This window comes from Armigeres subalbatus, chromosome 2 (assembly GCF_024139115.2).
Source record: "Armigeres subalbatus isolate Guangzhou_Male chromosome 2, GZ_Asu_2, whole genome shotgun sequence".
In the NCBI taxonomy this organism is placed as follows: Eukaryota; Metazoa; Arthropoda; class Insecta; order Diptera; family Culicidae; genus Armigeres; species Armigeres subalbatus.
In genome coordinates this window covers 171,556,099-171,583,108 of record NC_085140.1, presented here as the reverse complement: position 1 = coordinate 171,583,108, position 27,010 = coordinate 171,556,099, and the positions used below count along the sequence as shown (strand labels likewise).

General features: G+C 42.9%; 1 protein-coding gene across 3 annotated transcripts in view; it reads right to left on the bottom strand.

Annotated features, from left to right (window-relative positions):
* The window catches only part of LOC134211200 (uncharacterized), a 118,009-nt gene that overhangs the window by 69,942 nt on the left and 21,057 nt on the right, over positions 1 to 27,010 (bottom strand). The window contains exons 1-4 of one of the 3 annotated variants that reach the window (XM_062687876.1): positions 22,586 to 22,866; positions 21,890 to 22,300; positions 21,444 to 21,584; positions 7,925 to 8,059 (exon numbers count right to left, since the gene is read on the bottom strand). In XM_062687876.1, coding sequence (XP_062543860.1) covers positions 7,925 to 8,059; positions 21,444 to 21,584; positions 21,890 to 22,094 — 481 coding nt within the window. In that variant the 5' untranslated portion in view covers positions 22,095 to 22,300; positions 22,586 to 22,866. Of the gene's footprint in view, positions 1 to 7,924; positions 8,060 to 21,199; positions 21,585 to 21,889; positions 22,301 to 22,585; positions 22,867 to 27,010 lie in introns of those variants that run through there. The other 2 variants (XM_062687877.1, XM_062687878.1) reach the window with 2 other exon arrangements.

Here is a 27,010-nt window from a genome sequence, read left to right as displayed (position 1 = left end):
TGGTCAATTGAGCCGAAGCAAAGTCTTATCTTTCGATTGGCATGCATCAATGAGATGATTCCTACGTTTGAGATTTTCAGTGATGTATATTTTTAAGCGTAACGCATTGTAACGCTCGCCTTCTTGAACAAACTAATTTCCTCGAAATTACATCTAAATATCGCTATTTTTGCACGGGAAACCAGTGGGACAGATGCTAAATAATGTTATCTTTCAGAAGCCAATGGGGGAATCAGCAGCGGCATTGATTTTAGTTCAGAAATCAAGAAAATATCACCAAGAGGGTCCAAAATGTGTAGGGGTCCAAATCAAGTTGGTTACCCTATCATACTCAATCACGGACTAATTGCTTCACTTATCAACCCTGTCCCATGCGAATAATGTTCAATCCCGAACTCCGTATTCATTTCGATCAGAGCCAAGCACAATATAGACTCGCGGTTTATTATTTTCGCGACGACTAAAACACGCACTGCTCTTACTTGCTCGATGGCTAGGGTATCCAATCATGGTTTGAACCAAATGGCGGGTTTCAGATGAGCCGTCAAAACAAAGTTGATTTATTTCATTAAAGGGACATGTTAGAACTGCGATTTTTATTTTATATGGAAGCTTAGTTCATTATCTTTCTAAAAACATTCTGGGTGCTCATAATTGTGCTTAGTTTCATTGAAAAAACTTAATATTTACATAACTTTGATTCGTACCGTGGTTTCAACTACACTGTTCATGGTTTGAACTAAAATCGTACCATGGTTTGAACTACTGCAGCAGCCAGCAACTCCTAAATATAATACTAATCACATGCATGAAACGCTGAGGAAATCTATAGAAAAGCAAATTTGCTTTACTATTCATCTTCTCGCATTGGATTAGTAACTCGAAACGTGTGAAAATCGTCTAAATTATCGATATGAAAATTGCGTTTTTTCATATTGGAAATGAAAACAAAATGCTCCAGCTAGGCGCATGCAGCGCTCCTAGCGGACAGCAACAGAACATGACTGCATTTACAAGTTCAAACCATGGTACGAATTTAGTTCAAACCATGATCAGTTTTTACCTTATATAAATGTTACTATTTTAACTATTTAAAACTGTTTCTCAATTGTATGATGATGTCAATCGATTACAGATAAAAATAGCTGATTAACAATCGTTGAACGCAGCCAATGCGTTTGACAGCCGCATTCGGGCTGCGTTTTCAATAACAATAATCATTGCGCCATCTCCAATCGATTGCCAAACGCGGTCACAATTTAACATACATTTGAATTAACGGTTGCCGATGTTTACACACGTATCGGATGCCAGCCTCAATATCTATTATCTGTGTTTCTACTGCTTTCAAAATGGTTCAAAATGGAGCTGAAGAATGGCATGGCCTTTGGAAAGGACTGAATACCTGCCGAGCTTCTAAAAGTTGGGAGTAACTGGCTGAACGATATAATCCACCAAGTGATTGAAATGATTTGGGAGGGAGAAAGAATGCCTTCGAGCTGGCTTGAAGGCTTCATATGTCCTATCTACAACAAAGGTTACATACTCGATTGAACTAATTATCAAGGGATAACACTCCTTAATACCGCCTACAAGGTAATCTCCCGAATTCTGTTTAGCATACTGCGTTCGTTTGCAGAGACCTTTGTCGGCGAATATCAAAGCAAAGTTTTCAACACGGACGATAAACAACGGACCAGTTATTTACTGTGCGACAAATTCTTGATAAATTCCGGGAATACAACTCGATTACGGACTCATCATCTGTATGTAGATTTCATAAGACTCAGTGAAACGGAGTGAGCACATAATGATAGAACACGGCTTTCCAGAAAAGCTACATAGGCTGATTCGATGATGGATGGATCGAAATCAAGAGTCAGAATGTCTGGTGATACATACGATTCATTCGTGACGCTAGGTGGATTGAAGCTAGGCCATGCGGTCTCTAATCTGCTATTTAACATAGCTCTGGAAGGTGCAATTTGAAGATCTGGTGTGCGAAGACACGTATCAACAAGTCTAACATGCTCCTTAGATTTGCGGATGACATCGACATCATTGGTGAAGATCGCAAAGCATTGGAAGAGGCTTTTTAAACGGGAGACTGAAAGAATAGAACGGGTCATAAACTCTGTCAAAACTAAGTACTTGATGGCTAGCTCAAAACTTGGTCCGAGTTGGAAATGGATGGGATGCGATTTAAGGTTGTCGACGAATTAATATATCTTGGACCACTCGTTACATGTGATAATGTCAATAGCCGCGAGGTAAAAAGACATGTTGCGGCTGCAAGTAGGACTGTCTTAGGGTTACGTCCTAAGCTAATGTCTCGCAGCCCACAGACACGGACAAAACTAACTATGTACACATCGTTGATTCGCCCAGTCACGTTGTACAGCCATGAAGCATGGACGTTGAAAGATGCAGACTATCGAATTCTTGGAGTGTTTGAGCGACAAATACTGCGCTAAATACTTGGTGGCGTGGTGGAAAATGGTGAATGGCACAGACGCATGAATTACGAGTTATCACCCAACCAGAGATCGCAACATTTTATTGCAATCTTGCGTTAGTTTCCCGTACAGTTTGTCATATACTAGAAGCCATATTCATATTACTAGGAGCCAACGAGATTCGTTTAGATGTATTGTATTATTTATTTATTTATTTATTCAGACTAAGGCCGAAGTGGCCTGTGCGGTATATAAGAGTCTTCTCCATTCGGCTCGGTCCATGGCTACACGTCACCAACCACGCAGTCTACGGAGGGCCCGCAAGTCATCTTCCACCTGATCGATCCACCTTGCCCGCTGCGCACCTCGCCTTCTTGTGCCCGTCGGCTCGTTGTCGAGAACCATTTTCACCGGGTTACTGTCCGACATTCTGGCTACGTGCCCGGCCCACCGCAGTCGTCCGATTTTCGCGGTGTGAACGATTGATGGTTCTCCCAACAGCTGATGCAACTCGTGGTTCATTCGCCTCCTCCACGTACCGTCCGCCATCTGCACCCCACCATAGATAGTACGCAGCACTTTCCTTTCGAAAACTCCAAGTGGGCGTTGGTCCTCCACGAGCATTGTCCAGGTCTCGTGTCCGTAGAGGACTACCGGTCTAATGAGCGTTTTGTAGATTGTCAGTTTGGTATGGCGGCGAACTCTATTCGATCGGAGCGTCTTGCGGAGTCCAAAGTACGTGCGATTTCCAGCCACTATGCGTCTCCGAATTTCTCTGCTGGTGTCATTTTCGGCAGTCACCAGTGAGCCCAAGTACACAAATTCTTCTACCACCTCGATTTCGTCACCACCGATGCAAACTCGCGGTGGGTGGCTCACATTGTCTTCTCTTGAACCTCTTCCTATCATGTACTTCGTCTTCGACGTGTTGATGACTAGTCCGATCCGCTTAGCTTTCCTCTTCAGTCTGATGTAGGCTTCCTCCATCTTCTCAAAGTTACGTGCCATAATATCTATGTCGTCGGCGAAGCCAAATAGCTGGACGGACTTATTGAAAATCGTACCACTCGTGTTAATCCCTGCTCTTCGTATTACTCCTTTCAAAGCGATGTTGAATAGCAGACACGAAAGACCATCACCTTGCCGTAACCCTCTACGCGTTTCGAAGGGACTCGAGAATGCCCCTGAAACTCGAACTACGCACATCACCCGATTCATCGTCGCTTTGATCAACCGTGTCAGTTTAGCCGGAAAACCGTGTTCGTGCATTAGCTGCCATAGCTGGTCCCGATCGATTGTATCATATGCGGCTTTGAAGTCGATGAATAGATGATGTGTGGGCACGTTGTATTCGCGGCATTTCTGCAGTACTTGCCGAATGGCGAACACCTGGTCCGTGGTGGAGCGTTCGCCCATAAAACCCGCCTGGTACTGCCCCACGAACTCCCTTGCAGTTGGTGCTAGTCGACGGCATAAAATTTGGGAGAGTACCTTGTAGGCGGCGTTCAGCAATGTGATTGCGCGGTAGTTGCTACAATCCAGCTTATCGCCCTTTTTGTAGATGGGACACACGACACCTTCCATCCACTCCTGAGCTTGAGCTTGAGCTTGATTGACTGCTCGTAGTTGCTACTCCATTATGACCAGATCAGCTGTTCTTGCACAGGGAACCAACAGATGTTTGCTTGGGACTAGCACACATCTTCAATGTACAAGTACTGGTGATCTCATTTGTTAGGTCATACTGGCGCCTGCCACGTCAGAATGCAAGTCAATGTAGGGAAGGGGAGCAAATGATGATGCAATCACTCGCCCGCTGCAAGCCGAATATACCTCTGCACTTGCCACGAGTTCATGCGGAATTTGTTGGAATTTCTGGGTTAGGTTGGAGGGGCAGAGGTCCGTCTTGGTTAACGAGCTGCCAATGTGATAGATAGGAGAAGGTTACTGATGGAATTTCTAATTGGATGTAGGAAACGAGCTCTTTAGTTCATTTCCAATTCTAGCAGATTACTGTTAGAATACTCAAGTTGAACGTATAGGAATAAAAATGGAAACGGTATGAAAGTCCATTTCCAGTTCTAGCGATTGCTAGAACATGAGAAATATAGAGGAAGATACAAAGTAGGAGAATGGAACGGAACTGGGATTGAACCCACGACCTCCTGCGTATGAGGCAGAAGCAGTAGCCATATGACTACCAAGCCCGCTTCGAAACAAGAGAGATCACGCACAGAACTGATAAATTTTATTACCGGCCGCGCAATGCAGAACACAATAATTCGTCCGACCGCGCGATCGTTCTGCTGTCCGAAACAAGAGAGATCACGCACTGAACTGATAAATTTTATTACCGGCCGCGCAATGCAGAACACAATAATTCGTCCGACCGCGCAATCGTTCTGCTGTCCGAAACAAGAGAGATCACGCACTGAACTGATTAATTTTATTACCGGCCGCGCAATGCAGATCACAATAATTCGTCCGACCGCGCGATCGATCTGCTGTCCGAAACAAGAGAGATCACACACTGAACTCCACGACACCTTCCATCCACTCCTGCGGCAAAACTTCCTCCTCCCAAATCTTGGTAATGACCCAGTGCAGCGCTCTAGCCAGTGCCTCACTACCGTGTTTAAATAGCTCTCCTGGTAGTTGGTCAACCCCAGGGGCTTTCCTGGAGATCCGGAGCCGGTAGAATTATGTCCTGCTCGCGTTCTCCCAGGTCCATCACCATACCGCCATCTTCGTCTGCCACATCACCATTCAGGTGTTCTTCGTAGCGCTGCCGCCACCTTTGGATCACCTCACGCTCGTTCGTAAGAAGGTTCCCGTTTATGTCCTTACACATATCAGGCTGTGGCACGTGGCCCTTACGTGAACGGTTTAACTTCTCATAGAACTTTCGTGTGTTATTAGCGCGGTACAGTTGGTCCGTCTCTTCACGGTCTCGATCTTCCTGCTGACGCTTTTTCCTCCGGAAAATCGAGTTTTGTCTGTTCCGCGCCTGTTTATATCGTGCCTCGTTCGCCCTCGTGCGGTGTTGCAGCAATCTCGCCCATGCTGCATTCTTCTCTTCCACTAACAGCTCACATTCGCCGTCATACCAGTCGTTTCTCTGATCCGGGGGCACCGTGCCAAGTGCAGCGGTTGCGGTGCTACCAATGGCGGATCGGATATCTCTCCAGCCATCTTCAAGAGATGCTGCGCCTAGCTGCTCTTCCGTTGGGAGTGCCACTTCCAGCTGCTGCGCGTATTCTTGGGCTAGTCTAGCGTCTTGTAGCCGCCCAATGTTAAGCCGCGGCGTCCGACTTCGACGCATGTTGTACACCGTCGAGAGTTTTAAGCGCAGGCATACTGCAACGAGGTAGTGGTCGGATTCAATATTCGCACTGCGGTAAATGCGGACGTTCGTGATGTCGGAGAAGAATTTACCGTCGATTAGAACGTGGTCGATTTGGTTTTCCGTTTCTTGGTTAGGTGATCTCCATGTGGCCTTGTGGATATTTTTGCGGGGAAAGAAGTTGTTTCGGACTACCATTCCGCGGGAGGCTGCGAAGTTTATGCATCGTTGGCCGTTGTCATTCGATACGGTGTGCAGACTATCCGGTCCGATGACCGGTCTATACATTTCCTCCCTTCCTACCTGTGCGTTCATGTCACCGATGACGATTTTGACGTCCCGCAGTGGGCATCCATCGTATGTCTGCTCCAGGTGTGCGTAGAACGCTTCTTTCTCGTCGTCGGGCTCCCTTCGTGTGGGCAGTGCATGTTGATGATGCTATAATTGAAGAAACGGCCTTTAATCCTCAGCTTGCACATCCTTGCGTTGATTGTCTGCCACTCAATTACGCGTTGGCGCATCTTACCCAGCACTATGAAGCCGGTTCCCAGCTCGTTGGTGGTGCCACAGCTTTGGTAGAAGGTAGCCGCTCGATGCCCGCTTTTCCACACTTTCTGTCCTGTCCAGCAAATCTCCTGCAGCGCCACGACGTCGAAGTTGCGGGGATGTAATTCATCGTAGATCATCCTGTCGCAACCTGCGAAACCTAGCGACTTGCAATTCCATGTTCCAAGCTTCCAATCGTGATCCTGTATTCGTCGCCTAGGTCTTTGCCGATTATATCGAGTCGCATTATCTCTTATATTGTTCGTAATGATTGGTTTTCTAGGCGGCTTATTGGGCCTGCGCAAACCTCCTGTCTCGTCGGAGGGCCGTCGTGTCAGGGCTGTTTAGCGTCCCACCTAACACCAGAACTTAAGCTTGTGCGCTTTGAGCGGCACACGGTCGCTTTGGTGGGGCCTACTTGCGGATACATGCAGCTTTTTCTAGAGGTTTAACAGGGCCCACTGTCAAACCCCACCACATCCTAGGCAAGCCCCACAACTCGCAGATGGCCTGGGGAGGGATCGTCAAGCCCTTGGACATAGTCCCTGCTGCCCACAATTTCATATTACTAGGAGCCAACGAGATTCGTTTAGATGTATTGATCGGAACCAAATAAACCAACTTAATGCAATGAGCTGGCATATCAAGTATGACATTCTCTGATCAGTTTGCATGCGAGATTTGATACGAAACGATTGATACAATGAATGTCACCCAAAATTGTTTTGGGTGTACCAAGTGTACAAATATGCAGACATCGGCAGGCTTACAATGGTCTGGACATGTAGTGCGTATACCAGAAGAGAGACCAGCAAAAGTCATGTTTAGCAGAGAACCTGGAAAATGACGTCGGCTCCGGGTTAGAAGATGCGCCTGCGGCCGGGGCGTGCAGGGAGACTGGCGCATGGCGGCCCAAGAACAAGTGTTCTGGAATAAGACATTACATTCGGTTGGCTCCGGCCAACACGGAGTGTTCGACCGTCGACCATCATAGGTATAGGCATATATATCGAATGTTGTAAACACCTTGAGTGAATATGCAAAAACTTTGGAACGAACACTCGTCCAAAGTTTAATGCGAAATGGAAGCTGAAGAACGACGCCTCTACTTCCACTACAGCACCATTCAAGAGAATAACAATTCAACCATATAAACCAAGCTTCTAGGAACTTAACAGTATAAGGAAGATTTTTCTTGGTGAAGGAAATTTTCCTCCCTGAGAAATATAAATCGTAACAAAGAAAGAATATTTTCTTTTTCCCACGATGATGAATGATACATTTACAATAACATGGTTCCTCAATTCGCGGCTGCCAATAATGATGACGATGATGATATGTCAGCGCACAGTGTTCCGGAATTCTACACATGAAACAAAGAGCCATCCATGTTTCTATCAAGCATGCCATAAGTATGACGTGATGACATATTTGACAATGTTTCACAATGTATAGAACTTTTTTTTTCTGGGTATTGCATATTAACGGGCATTTCATCGCAGCATACATATATACACATTGGTTGTCTTCAATTTTGTCCAATCCCACAGTACAACCATATCGATATTCTTATACTCACTTGTGGATCGACGAGATGTGGTGTTACGGCTGGCGTTCCGGGTGTTGCCACTCAATTTGAACCGCGCCGGGACCACTTTAGCAGCTGAGTCCCGCGCCTCGAACGTCATCACACAGGAAGCTACCACAATGAAACCTGTCGGAAAGGGAATAGATAATGTGAAGGGAATTGAACATTTTCGAATTTTTAATTTTAATTTCAGAAGTATAATGATTGAACTGCGGACAAAAAAATTATTGCTCTTTCCATAGATTTTCAGATATAGTTATTATGGGTATTGGATATTGGATATTTCATGTACGACAATTTTGACATGTTTCGGAAACGGCGCTTTCAATAGCAACCCCTGGACATATGTAAGAAGTATATCTTACATATATACTCCATCTTTCTATTCGATTTTCTATAGTTTTCCCATCAAAAAGGCTCTTTTGAGTTAGGTTGTGGATATAAGTATAAGAAAATGCACATTCCCAAATCGAATAAGAACCATCAGAGCAGCTCTGCCCTCAATTCTGTGAGCTTCTATTCCAACGATATGGAAATGCAATCAAGAAAGAACAAGTTTGGTACTGATTGAAAGTAACAAGCAAACATCCTCGACGAAACACGAATCCAACATGGAATCAGTAATATAGTGATACAAATACATTGAATTGAAAATACGAAATTCAGATGTTGACTAGCCGACTTGTACAATATGAACATACGTAGCTCTATGATGAAAGCAAAAAGAAGATACATATTTTAATATTTTAGCTTGTCCTGGCTTGGTCCTGACAGTGCTCTGTAAATTTGACACAAATCAACTCGCAGTGAGCGATGTGCACTTGCAAAAGTGACTGCCATCAAACAGCAGTATGAGTTGAGGAGTTTCGCATTGAAAAAGATTTATGTTGCGTAACGTAACCAATGGCTTTGCTATATCTAAAAAGAAATTAATTACTATGTTTGAAAATTCAACTTGAAAGATTTAGTTAAAAAAGTTTGAAAAGCTACTTGTGACTAATGAAAAACTCATAAAATTGCTTTACGATTCCAGATTTTATTGATTATGATGAAATTTCATGAAATTTATTTCACATCCTAAGAGTTTCAAAAAATTTCAAGCTGAATTCGAAAACTTTATGCATTAAGTTATCATGGAAATGCTTAATAATTTTAGAAATACACTTATATAAATATTCTATTTATAGACAATGCAAAAAGGATTCTTCAATCTAAGAAGCAATCACAGCATCATTTGAAATCAGTTGTATTTTTCGCGAATTTCTTATTGTTAGTTCCAGGATCAATGAGCGATAAACTTAGTCAATTAATTTATATTGCAACCCATGCGCGCAGTGTCAACATATTTGGAATTGGAATGGAATTAAATGGAGTTACTTAACTCGTCTTAGACTTAGAATTTTTCTCCGTTTCTTACACCACCAGGGTACGGTTAAAATAATACAAAACATGCATTGACATTCGGATGGAAATGTTTTTTCATTGGTATGTCTGTAATTATGATGAGAGTGCGCTCAGAACCCTTAGTGCCATTTGCCGATTCAGCACATCTTAAAATTAAATTTAGTACCCAGCCATAACCAACCAAACACTACCAACCGTCTGAGCTGCAATGTACCAGTTGCAAAGTTTGTTCACAACTGCAGTAGTGAGTGATAACAAAAACGCTATGTCATGTTATTTTACTTATTCCTAGATGGAAAAACCAACAGCGCTTTTCCAACCATCGTCGGTATGAGCCGTGGAAACAGAAGAAAAACCACAGCCAACTCGTTGATTCATTAATTGCTCAGTAGATCCATTTGTTTACACTGGAACGTGAAATAATTACTGGACCACTTTTTGCAGTTAGGTATATATGAGCTATGGGGAATCTAACTTACCCAAACAAATCCTGAAATAATTCTATTTTAACAATATTCAAAGTATAACCAGCTTACCGTCTACGGCGGTGTGACAATGTGTCGAATGAGTGGGAATTGGTAACTATTTCAATAACTGTAGAATGGATTAGGAACTTTTCATGGAATTGCTGGAGGAACATCCGAAGGAATTTCTGGAGGAACTTCTGAAGAAATTCCTGGAGGAACTTCTGAAGAAATTCATGGAGTAACTTCGCAAGGAATTCCTGGAGGAACTTCCCAAGGAATTCCTGGAGGAACTTCCCAAAGAATCCTTTGAGGAACTTCCGAAGGAATTCCTGGAGGAACTTCCGGAAGAATCCCTGGAGGAACTTCCGAAGAAATCCCTGGAGGAACTTCCGAAGTATTTTACCTCTAGTTCATACCAACTTCTGTTATCGAGGTCGTCGCTCCTGCTCGGGTTTAGTTCCTTTAGGAATTCAGCCTGAAGGAACTTCCGGAGCGATTCCTGAAGGAACTTCCGGAGCGATTCCTAAAGAAACTTCCGGAGGAATTCCTGAAGGAACTCCCGGAGGAATTCCTGAAGGAACTCCCGGAGGAATTCCTGAAGGAACTCCCGGAGGAATTTCCGGACGGCTTCCTGGAGGGACTTTCGGAGGAATTCCTGAAGCAACTTCCGGAGCAATTTCCGGAGGAACTTCCAGAGCTAGTCCTGGAAGAACTTCCGGAAGAATCACTGGAGAAACTCCCGGCGAAACTCCCGGAGGAATTCCTGGAGGAACATCCGGGGAATCCCTGGAGGAACTCCTGGAGAAATTCCTGGAGGAATTTTCGGACGAATTTCTTAAGGAACTTCCGGAGGAATTGCTGGAGGAATTTCCGGATGAATTCCTAGAGGAACTTCCAGAAGAATTGCTGGTGGAACCTCCGGAGGAATTCCTGGAGAATTTCCTGGAGGGACTTTCGGAGGAATTTCTGGAGGAAAATCCGAGCAATTCCCGGTGGAACTTCCGGAGGTATTCCTGAAGGAACTTCCAGAAGAATTATTGGAGGAACTTCCGGAAGAATTACTGAATGAACTTACTGAGGTATTCCTGGAGGAATTTCCGGACGAATTCGTGATGGAACTTCCAGAGGTATTTCTGAAGGAACTTCCGGAAGAATTACTGAAGGAACTTCCGGAAGAGTTACTGGAGGAACTTCCGGAAGAATTACTGGAGGAACTTTCGGAAGAATTACTGGAGGAACTTCCGGAGCAATTCCCGGTGGAATTTCCAGAGGTATTCCTGGAGGAACTTCCGGAAGAATTCCTGGAGGAACTTCCGCAAGAAATACTGAAGGAACTTACGGAAGAGTTTCTGGATAAACTTCCTGATGTATTCCTTGAGGAACTTCCGGACGAATTCGTGGAGGAACTTTCTGAGAAATCCCTGAAGGAACTTTCAGAGGTACTCCTGGAGGAATTTCGGAAGAATTATTGGAGGAACTTCTGGAGAAACTCCCGGAGGATTTCCTGGAGGAATTTTCGGACGAATTCCTGGAGGAATTCCGGAGGAATTACTGGAGGAACTTCCAGAGGAATTCCTGGAGGAACTTCCGGAGGAATTTCTGTTGGAACTTTCGGAGGAATTCCTGGAGGAACTTCCGGAGCCATTCCCGGAGGAACTTCCAGAGGTATTCCTGGAGGAACTTCCGGAAGAATTACTGGAGAAACTTCCGGAAGAATTACTGGAGGAACTTCTGGAGGAATTTCTGGAGGAATTTTCGGAGGAATTCCTGGAGGAATTTCCGGAGGAATTTCTGGAGGAATTTTCGAGGGATTTCGGAAGGAACACCTGTTGAAATCTCCAGATGGATTGCTTGGGGAGAATTTTCTGGGTAAATTTACAGAAGAACTTCTAGGAGTATTTCCAAAAGCGCTCCTGGGTGAATTGTAAAAACAATTCTTAGGGAACCCCTCGGAAGAATTCCTAGGCGAATCCTTGAAAGAACAGTTGGGTTGGAACACGAAGCCAAATGATGACCAAGAACGTAGTTTTGTATATCTTGTCTTGGTGTTACTAAGAGAATGTACAATAATTGTTCGCAGGTGGACAATAAGGGATGCATCAACTAGCTAGTAATATAAATTAGCAGGTGTTCTTCCACGGTGAACACTGCATGGAAATAATCATCCTATTTCTGTGTACGAATCGATTATGGGATAATACACTGGCTCAGGAGAAAGTATTGAAATAGCTAGAAGTGGTCGGAGAAACTCAACAGCGAATATTAAAATAGCTGAGGCAAATTCATCGGACGCACAGCTGGGCTAAGCATTCTTTAATCAATGAAGTTGGCGCTCGAGGTCAGTCATGTCAAAAGAGAAGGACACAAGTTTTTTCCTGCTGAAAAGTTCAGAAAACCACGGAATATCCCGTGAAAAGACGGCATATTGGTGTTGCTTTTATCCTTCTTTTATGCGGCATGTGCCGTCTCTCTCGGTGGTTTCCATTTACGGAACTGGGATTTCTAATACTAATTCAAAGTTTATTGCACGAGTCGAAGAAGGCAAGCAAGCTTCAGTAAAATGGTTTCAGCTAGACAATAATAGCTCTTCTGAATGCATGCTTGAATTTATTCGGATGCTTTACATTCTCCACATCCTTGGCGTCACACAAAGAACCCGACAAAACGACAGGCGTTGAGGGTAGTTATGAGTCCATTCGATCTGACTGGTCATTAATGCTTCTTCATTATTCATCGCAAGATAATTATCGAGGATCCTTCTTCTTCTTCTTATTGGCATTACATCCCCACACTGGGACAGAGCCGCCTCGCAGCTTAGTGTTCATTAAGCTCTTCCACAGTTATTAACTGCGAGGTTTCTAAGCCAGGTTACCATTTTTGCATTCGTATATCATGAGGCTAGCACGATGATACTTTTATGCCCAGGGAAGTCGAGACAATTTCCAATCCGAAAATTGCCTAGACCGGCACCGGGAATCCAACCCAGCCACCCTCAGCATGGTCTTGCTTATTATAATTTGCTTATTGGACACCAGTATACCCGAACTATCTTGAAAATTGAAGAAAAAGGGTTATTTTAGCGTTTCTTGCAGAAACATTTTAGACGAATACGGGTTTAGATATTTAAAAAAAAAATCTTTCTGGGGCCTTTAACATGTGCAGCGAGATGGAGCTGCAGTTGTCCAAGTGATGGCGTCCCGGCGTGAAGCTGTTTGTTGGCAAAAAAGATTTGCAGTCGGAGTTCTCCCTAGAACACCCATTACACGAAAGTATTGGGGGTGGGTTGGTGTCGAAAAAAATAAAACTTGTTCAAGATCCCTCCATAGAACATTTTAATTTATCCACGACATGAAAGAGGAGAGCATATAAGTATTTTCGCGTGGTGGGTGGTTCAAAGATACTGATTTTTTTTAAATTAATTATTTTCCATAAACACCCCGATGAAAATCATAAATGTACATTCCTGTGAAATCGAGTTATTCTAGTGCATGCACTACTATCTACTATGTTGCAACATAATCGTACAACTGGTACAACTTCGTACCCGTACACATCGAGCATTGCCGACGATCATCGAGTCAACTCACAGTCACCTGTCACCATACAACATGAGTGTCCAATAGGAATACATATGAAGATGTGGTAATAGGCGTGTCTTTGTATTTATCAATACTTTTCTTAGTCGTTTCGGATGAAAATCAGCATTTGAATTTGAATTATTTCTTCGTTTTGTTTGGGTTGATTGACCGTTGTGAATTGTGAGTAAGCCACCCTTCAATTTCACCGGGCTTTTAAGCATGGCTTCATTACAGCTCGTATCGGTAGTTCGTTCATTTCACGACGTTTTCAGTGCCTGGAAAGACGAAGAATGCAAGAGCGATAGACATTGGAAACAGTATAGGGAAACATCTTGCCGAATACGTAAAATCTTGAGGCAACTAGTGAAGAGTTTTCAGAAGTGGATCTACATCGAATGTAGTATTTACTTTTGAGTTTGGTCATCAATCCCGTGAAGCCGTCCAAGATTCATATATTCAGCGATGCAGCGGCAAAGGTAGACGAAGTTTTGCAAAATACGATGCTGCTCAAGGGGTAACATCTGCTTAGGACATTCACAGGTCAAGATGTTCGTCCCGGTGTCCATGAGAATCGTATCAGTGTACCGATTTGAGATTAATATTCCATTAGCTTCGGGATATATATTTGACGGGAAAATTTAGCTCCGGATATATATTTGATGAACGTAAAGCAACGATCTCGCCATGCTCAGCACAGGTCCTGAAAAAAACCAACCCAGAGGAGCATTTTATGGGGATTTTTCAATTTTTTAATTTCGATTGCTTACCTGCTTTCTGACATTTTGCCATATAGAAAAACAAATGTAAATGAATACAAAAAAAATCCTTTTTTTTCGCCTACTTTTCAATTGCGTTTACCATGTCAATTTTACTTTGGTAATAAGATCAAATTTTCCTTGACCGTTTTCCTTGAGAACTGCATACTAAGCTTAACAGCCGTGGAAACAGAAGAAAAACCACAGCCAACTCGTTGATTCATTAATTGCTCAGTAGATCCATTTGTTTACACTGGAACGTGAAGTAATTACTGGACCACTTTTTGCAGTTAGGTATATATGAGCTATGGGGAATCTAACTTACCCAAACAAATCCTGAAATAATTCTATTTTAACAATATTCAAAGTATAACCAGCTTACCGTCTACGGCGGTGTGACAATGTGTCGAATGAGTGGGAATTGGTAACTATTTCAATAACTGTAGAATGGATTAGGCAAATCTGAGATCAAGAACACAAAATTTTAAACGAGCCAATCTTGAACCATTTTGTTATGAGTCGGAATTAAACGTCAGAAAATTTAATGTCATCACATTCTCTCGAAAAATTAATGCTATCATCTTTGATTACATTATAGTCATGAAATAGCATTTCCCATCTTATTATTATCAAGTATTTTAAACTTTGATAGACGATAAACTCATATTGGTCAGCACTTAGCAGCGACGACTGCCAGCAATGTGTAAGGAAAGTGATCAGTTACAACACGCAGCGAGGCAATACACCTTTTTGCTATTCGACAACAGAAACTCGTATATGATGCCACATAATATGCTTAACTGGAGGCGATATACCTACAAACTGTAGGGGAAAGTACGTATATCGCCTTCACTTCTACATCTTATATGATATCCTTTACGATCTTGTGTTGACTGGGTGTTTATTGTGACCCAACTAGACCTAAAGTTTATAAGGAGCAGAACGTTTTGAAAGAAATGCGATAAACTGCAATTTTGCACTTCTAACAGGTCTTCGAACGATTTTGCGAGGCAATACGCTTTAGCGACTCAAACCTGTAAATGTACCATGATGCCCCCTCATTAAGGTGTCCCAAAAAAATGGATGTTCGAAAAGTCATGGTGCTCAACCCTGAAATAAAAGATATACCTGTCTGGACCAAGCAGGTTTTCGTGAGGGCCGATCAACGACGGATCAAATGTTTACTCTGAGACAAATCCTTGATAAATTCCGGGAGTGGAACTTGCAGACACATAATCTGTTTATTGATTTCAAGGCGGCGTAATTCAGTGAAACGGAATGAATTATGGCAAATTATGCTTGAACATGGTTTTCCGGCGAAACTGATACGGCTGATTCGTATAACGTTGAACGGATCGAAATCAAGTGTAAGGGTTACGGATGAAATATCGACGTCATTTGTTACCTTACATGGATTAAAGCAGGGTGATGCACTCTCGAATCTACTGTTCAATATAGCGCTCGAGGGAGCGATTAGGAGAAGTGGTGTGCAAAGAAGCGGTACCATTATCACAAGATCGCATATGCTCTTGAGATTTGCGGACGATATCATTATTCTCGGGATTGGTCGCTGTGCCGTGGAAGAGGCTTTTGTGCCTTTTAAAAAGGGTGTCTCCCTTTTAAAAGGTTTGGACTCACAATCAATACCAGCAAAACTAAGTACATGGTCGCTGGCAATCAACGTGGGTTCATTTGTGGTGGTGGTAGCGAAATGGTGCAGGATGGTGAAAATTTTGAAGTGGTAGAAGAATTTGTGTATCTTGGAACATTAGTAACGTGCGATAATGATGTTACCCGCGAGGTGAAAAGGTGTATTGCAACCAGAGCTGTAAATATTCGATTATTTTTCATGAAGCCCATCGGCCTTCTTTGTCACTTCACTTCTAAACATATTCATATTCGACTCTGCACCGTCAATTTTCAGAATGAATATGGGTCAGTGAGTATTTGTTTGAAAAACACAAATTATTAAATAATCGTAAAACTGAACACATTTTTGATGATTTAAATAAATACACGCATAGATCTAATCCCGACGTTCAATTGAGGGGCATTTTTAGCGTCAAATGTCAATATAATCAAGGCTAATTTTGTTTTTTCGCGCGCAGTTACCATACTCAGTGGTAATCAATTGAATGAATTTATGAAGAAGTAAACTGAGTAAGTCATTCTATGTTTTGAATAATCAAAACACGAATGTCAAAAGTCAAAGTGAATGTGCTTCATGAAGGTGAATATTTTATGCTCTGATTGCAGCTTCAAATAGGGCTTATTCTTCTTCTTCTTAGGGCTTATTACGGACTTCGTAACCAGCTTAAGTCCCGTAGCATGCAAACAAAAACAAAACTCGCGCTGTATACTACTCTGATTCTTCCGGTGGCTTTATACGGCCATTAAACATGGACGTTAAAGGAGGCTGATCGGAGAGCTTTCGGAATGTTTGAGCGTAAGGTGCTGCGGACAATACTCAGCCGTAAACAGGAGAACGGTATCTGGCGGCGTCGTATGAATCACGAATTGTACCAAGTGTATAAAGGGCTGGATATTATAAAGCTTATACAACACGGCAGACTACGATGGGCTACTCACGTTGTTCGTATGCCGGAAGAACGTCAAGCGAAGATAGTATTTAGTAGAGAACCCGGAAGAGGCCGCCGGCTCCGTGCAGTTGAAGAGGACCTGAGGGCGCTCAATGTTCAGGGCGACTTGAAGCGATTGACCCAGGATCGAGTCCAGTGGAGAAGGATACTCCATTCGTCGTAGGTTCATCGAAGAGCTGTAGCCCATCAAGTAGAGTTGTGCGCCGCCACGCCACGCCGCCGCAGCCGACAGTTTTTGGCACGCCGCCGCCGCCGACATTTTTGCATCGGCGCGCCGCCGTTTCAGATTTGTCACGCCGCATGATCTATAATTTTCCACGCCGATTCAAATTTTCAGTGAATACTCCAAAGATTCAGTGCAATTTCCATTTAATTTCCTAATAGATCTCTACAACAACAGGCACGGCAAATGCTGGGTAAAGCGTACCATTGGTACTTCGCGTACCTGAAGGAATAAAATAGACCCCATCTCGCGGTCCTTAGCCTCTTACCCAGCAACTCCTATCCCTACCTCCCCGCGGTGCTGGCCGGGATACGAGCAACCTTAGGGAAGATCGGGTAACCAACCCCGGTGGGAACTATGGTCGTATGCTGACAGGGAAGGGGGGGGTTTGCTCCTCTCCGGAGGTGCAAATCTTATTGAGTGTCTGTTCTCCATGTCAGGATCGGCTCACAACAGCGTCTGTTCTCCATGTTAGGGGCGGCTGATCATCGTCCGAGTGCCAGCGAGGGACTCTAAGTAAAACTGTGCACCATGGTCCACCGGTAATAGGGAGGAATGGTCCTCCGGAAATTTAGGGGGTTTGGTGTCAGGCCCTGCAATCCAGCCAAAAAAAAACTCACGCAACGAACAATCAACAAGAAAGTACGGACCGGAACCATCGGCGAAGACCACTGCGACGAAAAGGGACTAGCGATTGGAAACTCGGTTCGTGGAACTGCAAATCTCTCAACTTCATCGGGAGCACACGCATACTAGCCGATGTGCTCAAAGACCGTGGATTCGGCATCGTAGCGCTGCAGGAGGTTTGTTGGAAGGGATCAATGGTGGGAACGTTTAGAGGTAATCATACCATCTACCAGAGCTGCGGCAACACACACGAGCTGGGAACAGCTTTCATAGTGATGGGCGATATGCAAAGACGCGTGATCGGGTGGTGGCCGATCAATGAAAGAAGTTGCAGGTTGAGGATCAAAGGCCGGTTCTTCAACTTCAGCATAATCGACGTCCATAGCCCACACTCCGGAAGCACTGATGATGATAAGGACGCATTCTACGCGCAGCTGGAACGTGAGTACGACAGCTGCCCAAGCCACGACGTCAAAATCATCATAGGAGATTTGAACGCTCAGGTTGGCCAAGAGGAGGAGTTTAGACCGACTATTGGAAAGTTCAGCGCTCACCGGCTGACGAACGAAAACGGCCTACGACTAATTGATTTCGCCGCCTCCAAGAATATGGCCATTCGCAGCACCTACTTCCAACACAGCCTCCCGTATCGGTACACCTGGAGATCACCACTGCAGACAGAATCACAAATCGACCACGTTCTGATTGATGGACGGCACTTCTCCGACATTATCGACGTCAGGACATATCGTGGCGCTAACATCGACTCTGACCACTATCTGGTGATGGTTAAACTGCGCCCAAAACTATCCGTTATCAACAATGTTCGGTACCGACGACCGCCGCGGTCGACCGTTCCGGTTTCGGGAAGAGGGTGAGCTCGATGGGGCCCCTCTTGAGGACTGCTGGAATACAGTCAAAGCAGCCATTAACGACGCAGCGGAGAACAACGTCGGGTATATGGGTCGAAGTCGACGGAACGATTGGTTCGACGAAGAGTGCAGACAGATTCTGGAGGAGAAGGACGCAGCGCGGGCGGTCGCACTGCAGCAAGGTACCCGGCAGAACGTGGAACGTTATAGACGGAAGCGGAGACAGCAGACCCGCCTTTTTCAGGAGAAGAAACGCCGCCTGGAAGAAGCGGAGTGCGAGGAGATGGAACAGCTGTGCCGTTCTCAAGATACACGCAAGTTCTATCAGAAGCTCAACGCATCCCGCAAAGGCTTCGTGCTGCGAGCCGAAATGTGCCGGGATAAGGATGGGAGCATCTTGACGGACGAACGTGTGGTGATCGAAAGGTGGAAGCAGCACTACGAGGAACATCTGAATGGCGCTGAGAGTACAGGCAGTGAAAGTCAAGGCAGCGGAGGAGATGACTACGTCAGTTCAGCGGACGATGGAAGCCAACCAGCCCCACCTTGAGGGAAGTTAAGGATGCCATTCAACAGCTAAAGACCAATAAAGCAGCTGGTAAGGATGGTATCGGAGCTGAGCTCATCAAGATGGGCCCGGAAAAGCTGGCCACTTGCCTGCACAAACTGATAGTCAGAATCTGGGAAACCGAACAGCTACCGGAGGAGTGGAAGGAAGGGGTTATATGCCCCATCTACAAGAAAGGCGACAAACTGGAGTGTGAGAACTTTCGAGCGATCACCATCCGTAATGCCACCTACAAAGTAATATCCCAGATCATCTTCCGTCGTCTGTCACCATTAGTGAACGAGTTCGTGGGAAGTTATCAAGCCGGCTTCGTTGACGGCCGCTCGACAACGGACCAGATCTTTACTGTACGGCAAATCCTTCAAAAATGCCGTGAATACCAGGTCCCAACGCACCATCTGTTCGTTGATTTCAAGGTGGCATACGACAGTATAGACCGCGTAGAGCTATGGAAAATTATGGACGAGAACAGCTTCCCTGGGAAGCTTACCAGACTGATCAAAGCAACGGTGGATGGTGTGCAAAACTGTGTGAAGATTTCGTGCCTGTTGTTCAACATTGCGCTAGAAGGTGTTATGCGGAGAGCCGGGTGTAACAGCCGGGGTACGATTTTCAACAGATCCAGTCAATTTATTTGTTTCGCGGATGACATGGACATTGTCGGCCGAACATTTGCAAAGGTGGCAGAACTGTACACCCGCCTGAAACGTGAAGCAACAAAAGTTGGACTGGTGGTGAATGCGTCAAAGACAATGTGGGCGGAACCGAGCGCGACAGGGCCCGCCTGGGAAGCAGTGTTACGATAGACGGGGATACCTTCGAGGTGGTCGAGGAATTCGTCTACCTCGGATCCTTGCTAACGGCTGACAACAACGTTAGTCGTGAAATACGAAGGCGCATTATCTGTGGAAGTCGGGCCTACTACGGGCTCCAGAAGAAACTGCGGTCGAAAAAGATTCGCCACCGCACCAAATGTGTCATGTACAAGACGCTTATAAGACCGGTTGTCCTCTACGGACATGAAACATGGGCAATGCTCGAGGAGGACTTGCAAGCACTCGGATTATTCGAGAGACGGGTGCTTAGGACCATCTTTGGCGGTGTGCAAGAAGACGGTGTGTGGCGGCGAAGAATGAACCATGAGCTCGCCCAACTCTACGGCGAACCCAGTATCCAGAAGGTAGCTAAAGCCGGAAGGGTACGATGGGCAGGACATGTTGCAAGAATTCCGGACAGCAACCCTGCAAAGATGGTGTTTGCTTCCGATCCGGCAGGTACGAGACGGCGTGGAGCGCAGCGAGCGAGATGGGCAGACCAGGTGCAGAACGACTTGGCGAGCGTGGGGCGTATCCGAGGATGGAGAGATGCGGCCTCATTGGCCGTGCATTGTGGCGTCAAATTGTTGATTCAGTGTTATCTGTTTAGATGTTAACTAAATAAATGAATGAATACTGTGTAGTTCAGAAACTGGTAATATAAACAACAACAATTTTGCAACAATCATTCCACTTTTCTACCACTGTAGAGCATAATGCTTTATCCTTCATGCGTGATCCTAAGACCATTGGACAAATCTATTAAAAGTTCCGAAGAAGTTATTCTATTTCCTTGGCGTGTTAAATGGTAGAGCCCGAATATGATATTGTTAACGCCACATAAATTACAAACTACTCTCTTACATTCCGTTTCGTAGAAACGTTATTTCATCGGTACGTCTTAAATCATGATGGTACTAAACTCTGAAAAGTGCCGTCTGCCAAATCAGCACATCTCAAGTCTAAATTTACCAACCAAATATTACCATCCTTCTGAACTGTTTGTATCAGTTGCAAAGAATGTTCACTACTGCAACAGTGGATGTTAACGAAAGCACTCTGTCATGCAGTTTTCCTCAGCCCTAGATGAGAAGACCGACTGCCACCCATCGGAATGATCTGTGGAAACAGAATAAAATCCACAGTCGACTCGTTGATTCAATAGTTGCTTTGTTCCACCCACTTACACTAGAAAGAGGTTTAAATGGTGGACCGCTTTTTGCTATTAGATGTTTATGGGCTGTGAAGATTTATGGCGTGGCCAAAAAAATTCTGAGAAAAATCTTTTTTAACATTGGTATTTTAACAACATTCGGAGTATACTTATAGCACACTTAACTAACTGTAATGAACGTACCAATTCTCAAATGGAAAACGTTCGGAAGTTCCTTGAAGAAGTTCTTGACATTGATGTAAATTTCATTTCTTTAATTTGGTTTTAATCAAATTTGAAGCTCTGTATATCAAATTCTGCTTCTTAATTTGTTTCCGTTATCCACTGCAATAATATTATGCAATCCCTCTCATAATAAAAACTTTCTCTCTTCTTGCAGATACTTGAACTCGAGTACCGTCTTCGAAAACTGTCACCGAAAACTTACCTCCGACTCCCATAATGATGGGTCCAACGTAGGACAAATTGTTCAAGTGTAAACCTCGATGCTCGTCGTTCTTCATTCGAATCGTTGAAGTGCTGTTGCTCTTAACGTCGGAAAGCGAAGGAAAGTTGTTGGCGTAATATCCTGAGGAAGAGCAAATAAAATAACGAGGAAAGGATCAGAATCTCTGTCGTCTGCTCTATCTATGTAATGAATTCAGCACTGAGCAGCCCGGGAAGATAGGAAAAACATAGTCACGTGCTTACAAACTTCAATCCACTACGGTGATTTTTTTTACAAGGTTGTTTACTAAGGAAATAGACATGCTTAATTGTGTACTTTGGTAGCATCTAACGAAGAGTTTCTGCATGTTTCATTCATCCAGCTTTGGTACAGTAGTGGAACAGGTTAATGAACTACACGTGTAGCAAAACTGCTGCTAAACTTACCGACTGTGGCCATTCCACCGCCGACCAGCATGAGTACGATGCCGAGGACCAGCGCCCGGCAGGCGTGCCAAAGACATCGGGACGTCATTTTGCCTCGCACAACCTGCACGTTCCAGGTCGCACCGGACGCGGGATGGGCACGCCGCAACGGCCCGAGGGATGGTTTTCTTCGACTCTGCCATTGTGAACCTCCGCGGGCATGCATAGCCCACACAGTCACGCGTCAATTCCGAGCTGCTGTTCACTTTCCTATGGTACCGGTGCCACCGGACGCGTGTCATGCGAAAAATGCCCCCAATGTCCACCCACCCCGGAAATGAAAATCGAACGGATAGTGTCCCCACAGTTTAGCTCGTACCAAGGTTCTAGGCTGCAGCACTGTACAGCAGACGTTATCCAACGTATCAAATTCTGAAAAAGAGAAAATAGAAACAAAACGGTTATGCGTTAGAAGACTGAGCAACGTCAATCCGTATCGAAACAGATATAGACAGCAGGAACCAAAGAGCACTCAATCGTTCATTAATATTCCAATCAAAGTGGCTTGTTGGATGCGGTGAAGCTTCACCACTTCCATCCGCTCCATTTGTGCCGGACAAACCACAAGCCACCATCATCGTTGGTGTATGGTATAGCGAGAAGAGGAACCAATCAGTCAATACATCTCATGAAGTATCCAAACAATGAATTGCACACATTTTGGCTTTTATTTTTCGACTTGTACATTTCGTCAAAGTAAGTAAGAGCTTATTTATAGATAATATGCTTCTCTTCATTAAACTTGAAAATTTCTTCGAAAATATCTAAAGAAAATTCTTCGGATATTCCTCGGGAGTCGATTGAATAATGTCTTCGATATATGTCTTATAAAATGCTTCAGAAATTTTTGAGAGAACTCCTCCCGAAATTGACATTAGGAATAATTTAGACAATTACGTCAGGAATTCCTTTTGACATTCGTCCAAGGAATCCTTCAGAAAAATTAGGATTCGTATGGAAATCTCCCATGGGCAGTTAATAACGCGTATTTTCGCCTACTATGCAAGTCAACGTCTTTCGGGTCGACTAATTTCTAATGAAATTTTCGGGGGAATATTTGAACGAATTCGTAGGAACTCCAAGAATTTCTCACTAGAGTTTCCAGGGGAATTTTTTCAGGATCACTGGAAGATTTGTTTTAAAGAAATTCCTGAAACAATTGCTCCAGCAATCTCTCAAAAATAAGTTCAAATGAATTTCAAAATAATTTTCCGCATACATTTCTAAATTACAAATAACTCAAAGAGAAATTTTCGAAGGAATTCTTCTTATAGAGAATTTTGGATGGTCTTCCTCAAACAATTTCCGTGGGATTTTCCGTAGGAATTCCGATTAAATTTCCAAAGGGATTTCCGATGGAACTCAAGAATTCGTTAAGGAATTTCCGAAGAAATTCTCAAGATGCAAGAATCCCTAAGGGTTTTTTTCAAGGGGTTTCCTATAGGAATTCTTGAAGGAATATCTTGATGCATTTCCAAACCAATTTCTGGATATATCTCCGAAGTAATTTCCTGAGAATTTGCCGAAAAGATGCCTGAAAGAGATTCCGAATGAATTCTTGGAGGAATGCACAGAGAAAGAAAATCTCTTAAATTCTTTCAGGAGTTCTTTCTGAAATTTCTTTAGGAATTCGTAGGGGCATTCCTGAAAGAAATTTCGGTGGAATTACAGGTGACGAGGGTATTCCATTTCTGATGGAACACTTGGAAGAATTTCTGAAAATATTGCCAAAGGATATTCTGGAGGAGTTTCTAAAAGAATTCTCGCTTAACTTTTCAAAAGGACCTAAGTTACATTTTTTCATGAATTAATTTTAATATTGCAATCAACAGACCAATATGAAAGCTTTTGATTGCACTACTTAAATTAATTCATGACATTTGTTTTTTTAAGCGAGAATTCTTAGACAAAGTTTTGAAGGAATCTTCGTAAGAATTACTAAAGGAATTTTTGAAGGTATATCTAGATTCATACATCGAGGATTTCGAAAGAAATCCCTGATGAGAGAGAAGAAATTTACGATGAGATTCCCGGAGAAATTTTTGAATGTATGCCTGAAAAAATGTCTGAATGACTAACCGAATTAATTCCTGAGGGTATTTTTTATGAAAAAAAATGTCTGGAACGTCTCCGAACGAACTTTTGAAAACATTTATGAAATATCACCAGGATGAATACTGGAGAATTCGAAGAAGCAAGTCTGGAAGTAAATTCCCAAGAAATTTTTGAGAATATCCGAAGAAGTATGATGATGGATTGACAGCAATTTCGATATTGTTGGTTTTTTTTGCAAGTCTTAATTCGACTTTCAGACTACTATCCGCATTTTCGAAAGAACTCCAGAGAAATTCCTGACAGAATTCCCGAAGGAATGTCTTCAAATGTTCTAGTACGAATTCTTGCAGGAGTTTCTGAAGTAATTTACAAAGGAATCCCTGTAGAAATCTAATAGTTTATATGAAAATTCCAATAGGCTTTTTTTTTAAATTCCATTGGAAAATCTTTCATGGATTCCGTCAACAAGTCGTTTTCTGAATTCGTTATTCAAAATCCATTCATGTTGCTCTTCGGAAGTTCTTTCTGAAATACATTTGAAAATTCCTCCAGGGTTTTTTTTTTGTAAAAAAAATTCTCAGGAAAATCTTCCAGCAATTATTTTGGGAACTCCTCCCTGTAGTTCACTTGTATCTTACTCCAGGTAAAAACTCCCGAAAGGCCTTTGTAAATTTATCCAGAAATTCATTTTTTTCATTTTTAAATTCCTGCAGGAATTATTCCGGAAATTTTGTTGAAAGATTTCTTCCGTAAAATTATGGAAGAATGAAATAGGAAACCCTCAAGGAATTTTCGGAGAAGTTTCTAACGGAAATTTTAATGGACTTCCTGGAGGAAATTCGTGAGGATTTTTGAAAGACTTCTCGGAGTAATTCCAAAAACAATATGCAAATGAAATTTTCGGAAGAGCATGAGCATGAGCATGAGCATGAGCATGATTGACCGCTCACGGTTACTACTCCGTTATTGCCAGGTCAGCTGTAATTACACAGAGAACCAACAGATGAAGTTTGGGACTAACATCATCTTCAATGTGTAAGAACTGGTGACCCAAAAATAAGCAATACCAGCTCCGGCCGTGTCCGAATGCAGGTCAATTAAGGAATGGGTAGGAAAATGTTGACATGATACTCGCTTTGATAGAAGCCGACGAGTCATCTGCACTTCCACGAGAAATCACTGGGATGTTGGATATATGGGGTAGGTATTGTGGCAGGGTTCGTTTTGGTAAACGATATGCCGTGTATAGCGTGTAGTTTGATCAATTCAAAACATAGTCGAACGAACACTAATTATTTGAATTACCGACCGCACTAAGCAGAACAAAATTGTCGAAGACCAGCCGATATTTCTGCTAACCGCACAAATCAGAACAACATTCTCGATGACCGGCCGATCGTTCTGCTTACTGACGCGAACTAAATATTCACTTTCTATTTAATTTACTCACCTGCACAAAGCAGAACCATATTTCGATGATCGGGCGATCGTTCTGCTAACCGCACAAACCAGAACAAATTACGTGATGACCGGCCGATCGTTCTGCCTACTAAATAAATCACGACTGCACGTGAACTCTGAATGCTGTACATTTTCTTTCATGGAACAAGCAAACAAACATTATCTACTTTTTTCACTCAATTCCGACAGAAAATTTGATTCTCCTAAATAAACGTCTCTGAGGCATGGTTTCAAGTACAGCATTGCGATTAATTAAATCTATTCACATATCGACCACACAAGCAGATCAAAAGCTTCTGATTCTCGCTAACAATCTGCATATCTAAGAAAAACTCACTGTGATCTATTTTCTTACCAACCTAATAGGTACTAACATTTCTACCACTCTTCAATGAATCAGCTATGTTAAAGGCTTAACAATTTTTTTTCTACTAACAAAATGGAAAGAGAGGAAGATATTTAACAAAAGAGATATATTTGAAATAGGCATTGAGAAGGAATATTTGAAGATAGTCAAAATAGAAGGCAAGCAAAGGCCAGAATGAATATATATTGTGAAATGTACCTTCGTAAATCGGATTTGTCTTGTTCCAATCAACCTTCAATAATCCACTACATTCCAGCACTATATTTTTCGCGAATTGGGAAATATATCAGTGAATAACACAATGCACAATTATTCAATGAATTTACAATATTTAAAAATGAGTCACTTTTCTATGATATTGCACTGGATAAATACTCATTAGAAACAACTATTTTACCATGAAATTTATTACCCATTCAACACTTTGTCTACGTTGAATTTTATCGTCGCATATTGCCATTGGCAATCAATTTCAAAAACGTTCAGAGATTTGGTCAAGTCAAATACCACCAACATAAAACGCAAACAGAAAATCTGAACGATCAGAATCAGAGTCTGAGTCTGGATTTTTAGATGGAAACATCGTGAATTTAATGAAAACAAAATTGTCCAACAGTTCAAAACAGTCAACCAGTAAACGAAAATTATACATCTGTCCTATGCATCAAATGCACTTTATCCTAAAATACACTTATTTTTATGAACCACTAGAATGTGAAGTGATCGATGAGTCTCACTTTCATGCATTTATCTAGGGGAAATAATCTAGAACAATGATCAGAATCGTAATTTCAGAAGGCTTCACTAAAGATTGGGCCACGCTAACATTTATCAAAACTTCAGAGAAGAAATGTGCTCCTGTGTAAATACAATCAATGATATCTTTATAAAACCACCCACATAGGAATGCCAATAAAATATGCAACCTAAAAATGTCCTAAACCGAACTGGCGATACAACTCAGCCACCTCCAGCATGATCTTGGCATGCCTATGGCACAGGTAGCGATAATGATGTCCTTTGAAATGTTTTTAAAATCGTTAACCTATTCTTTATGAATCAAATGCATTAAATGAATGTTCTTCATGTTATTTTATTTTAAGCCTAATTTCAAAGGCTCAGATGCGGAGAAGAATAGCGGATCCGCAAATACTAAATTCAATCATTAGCCAACAAACATGACCGCTCCGAAATGTTTA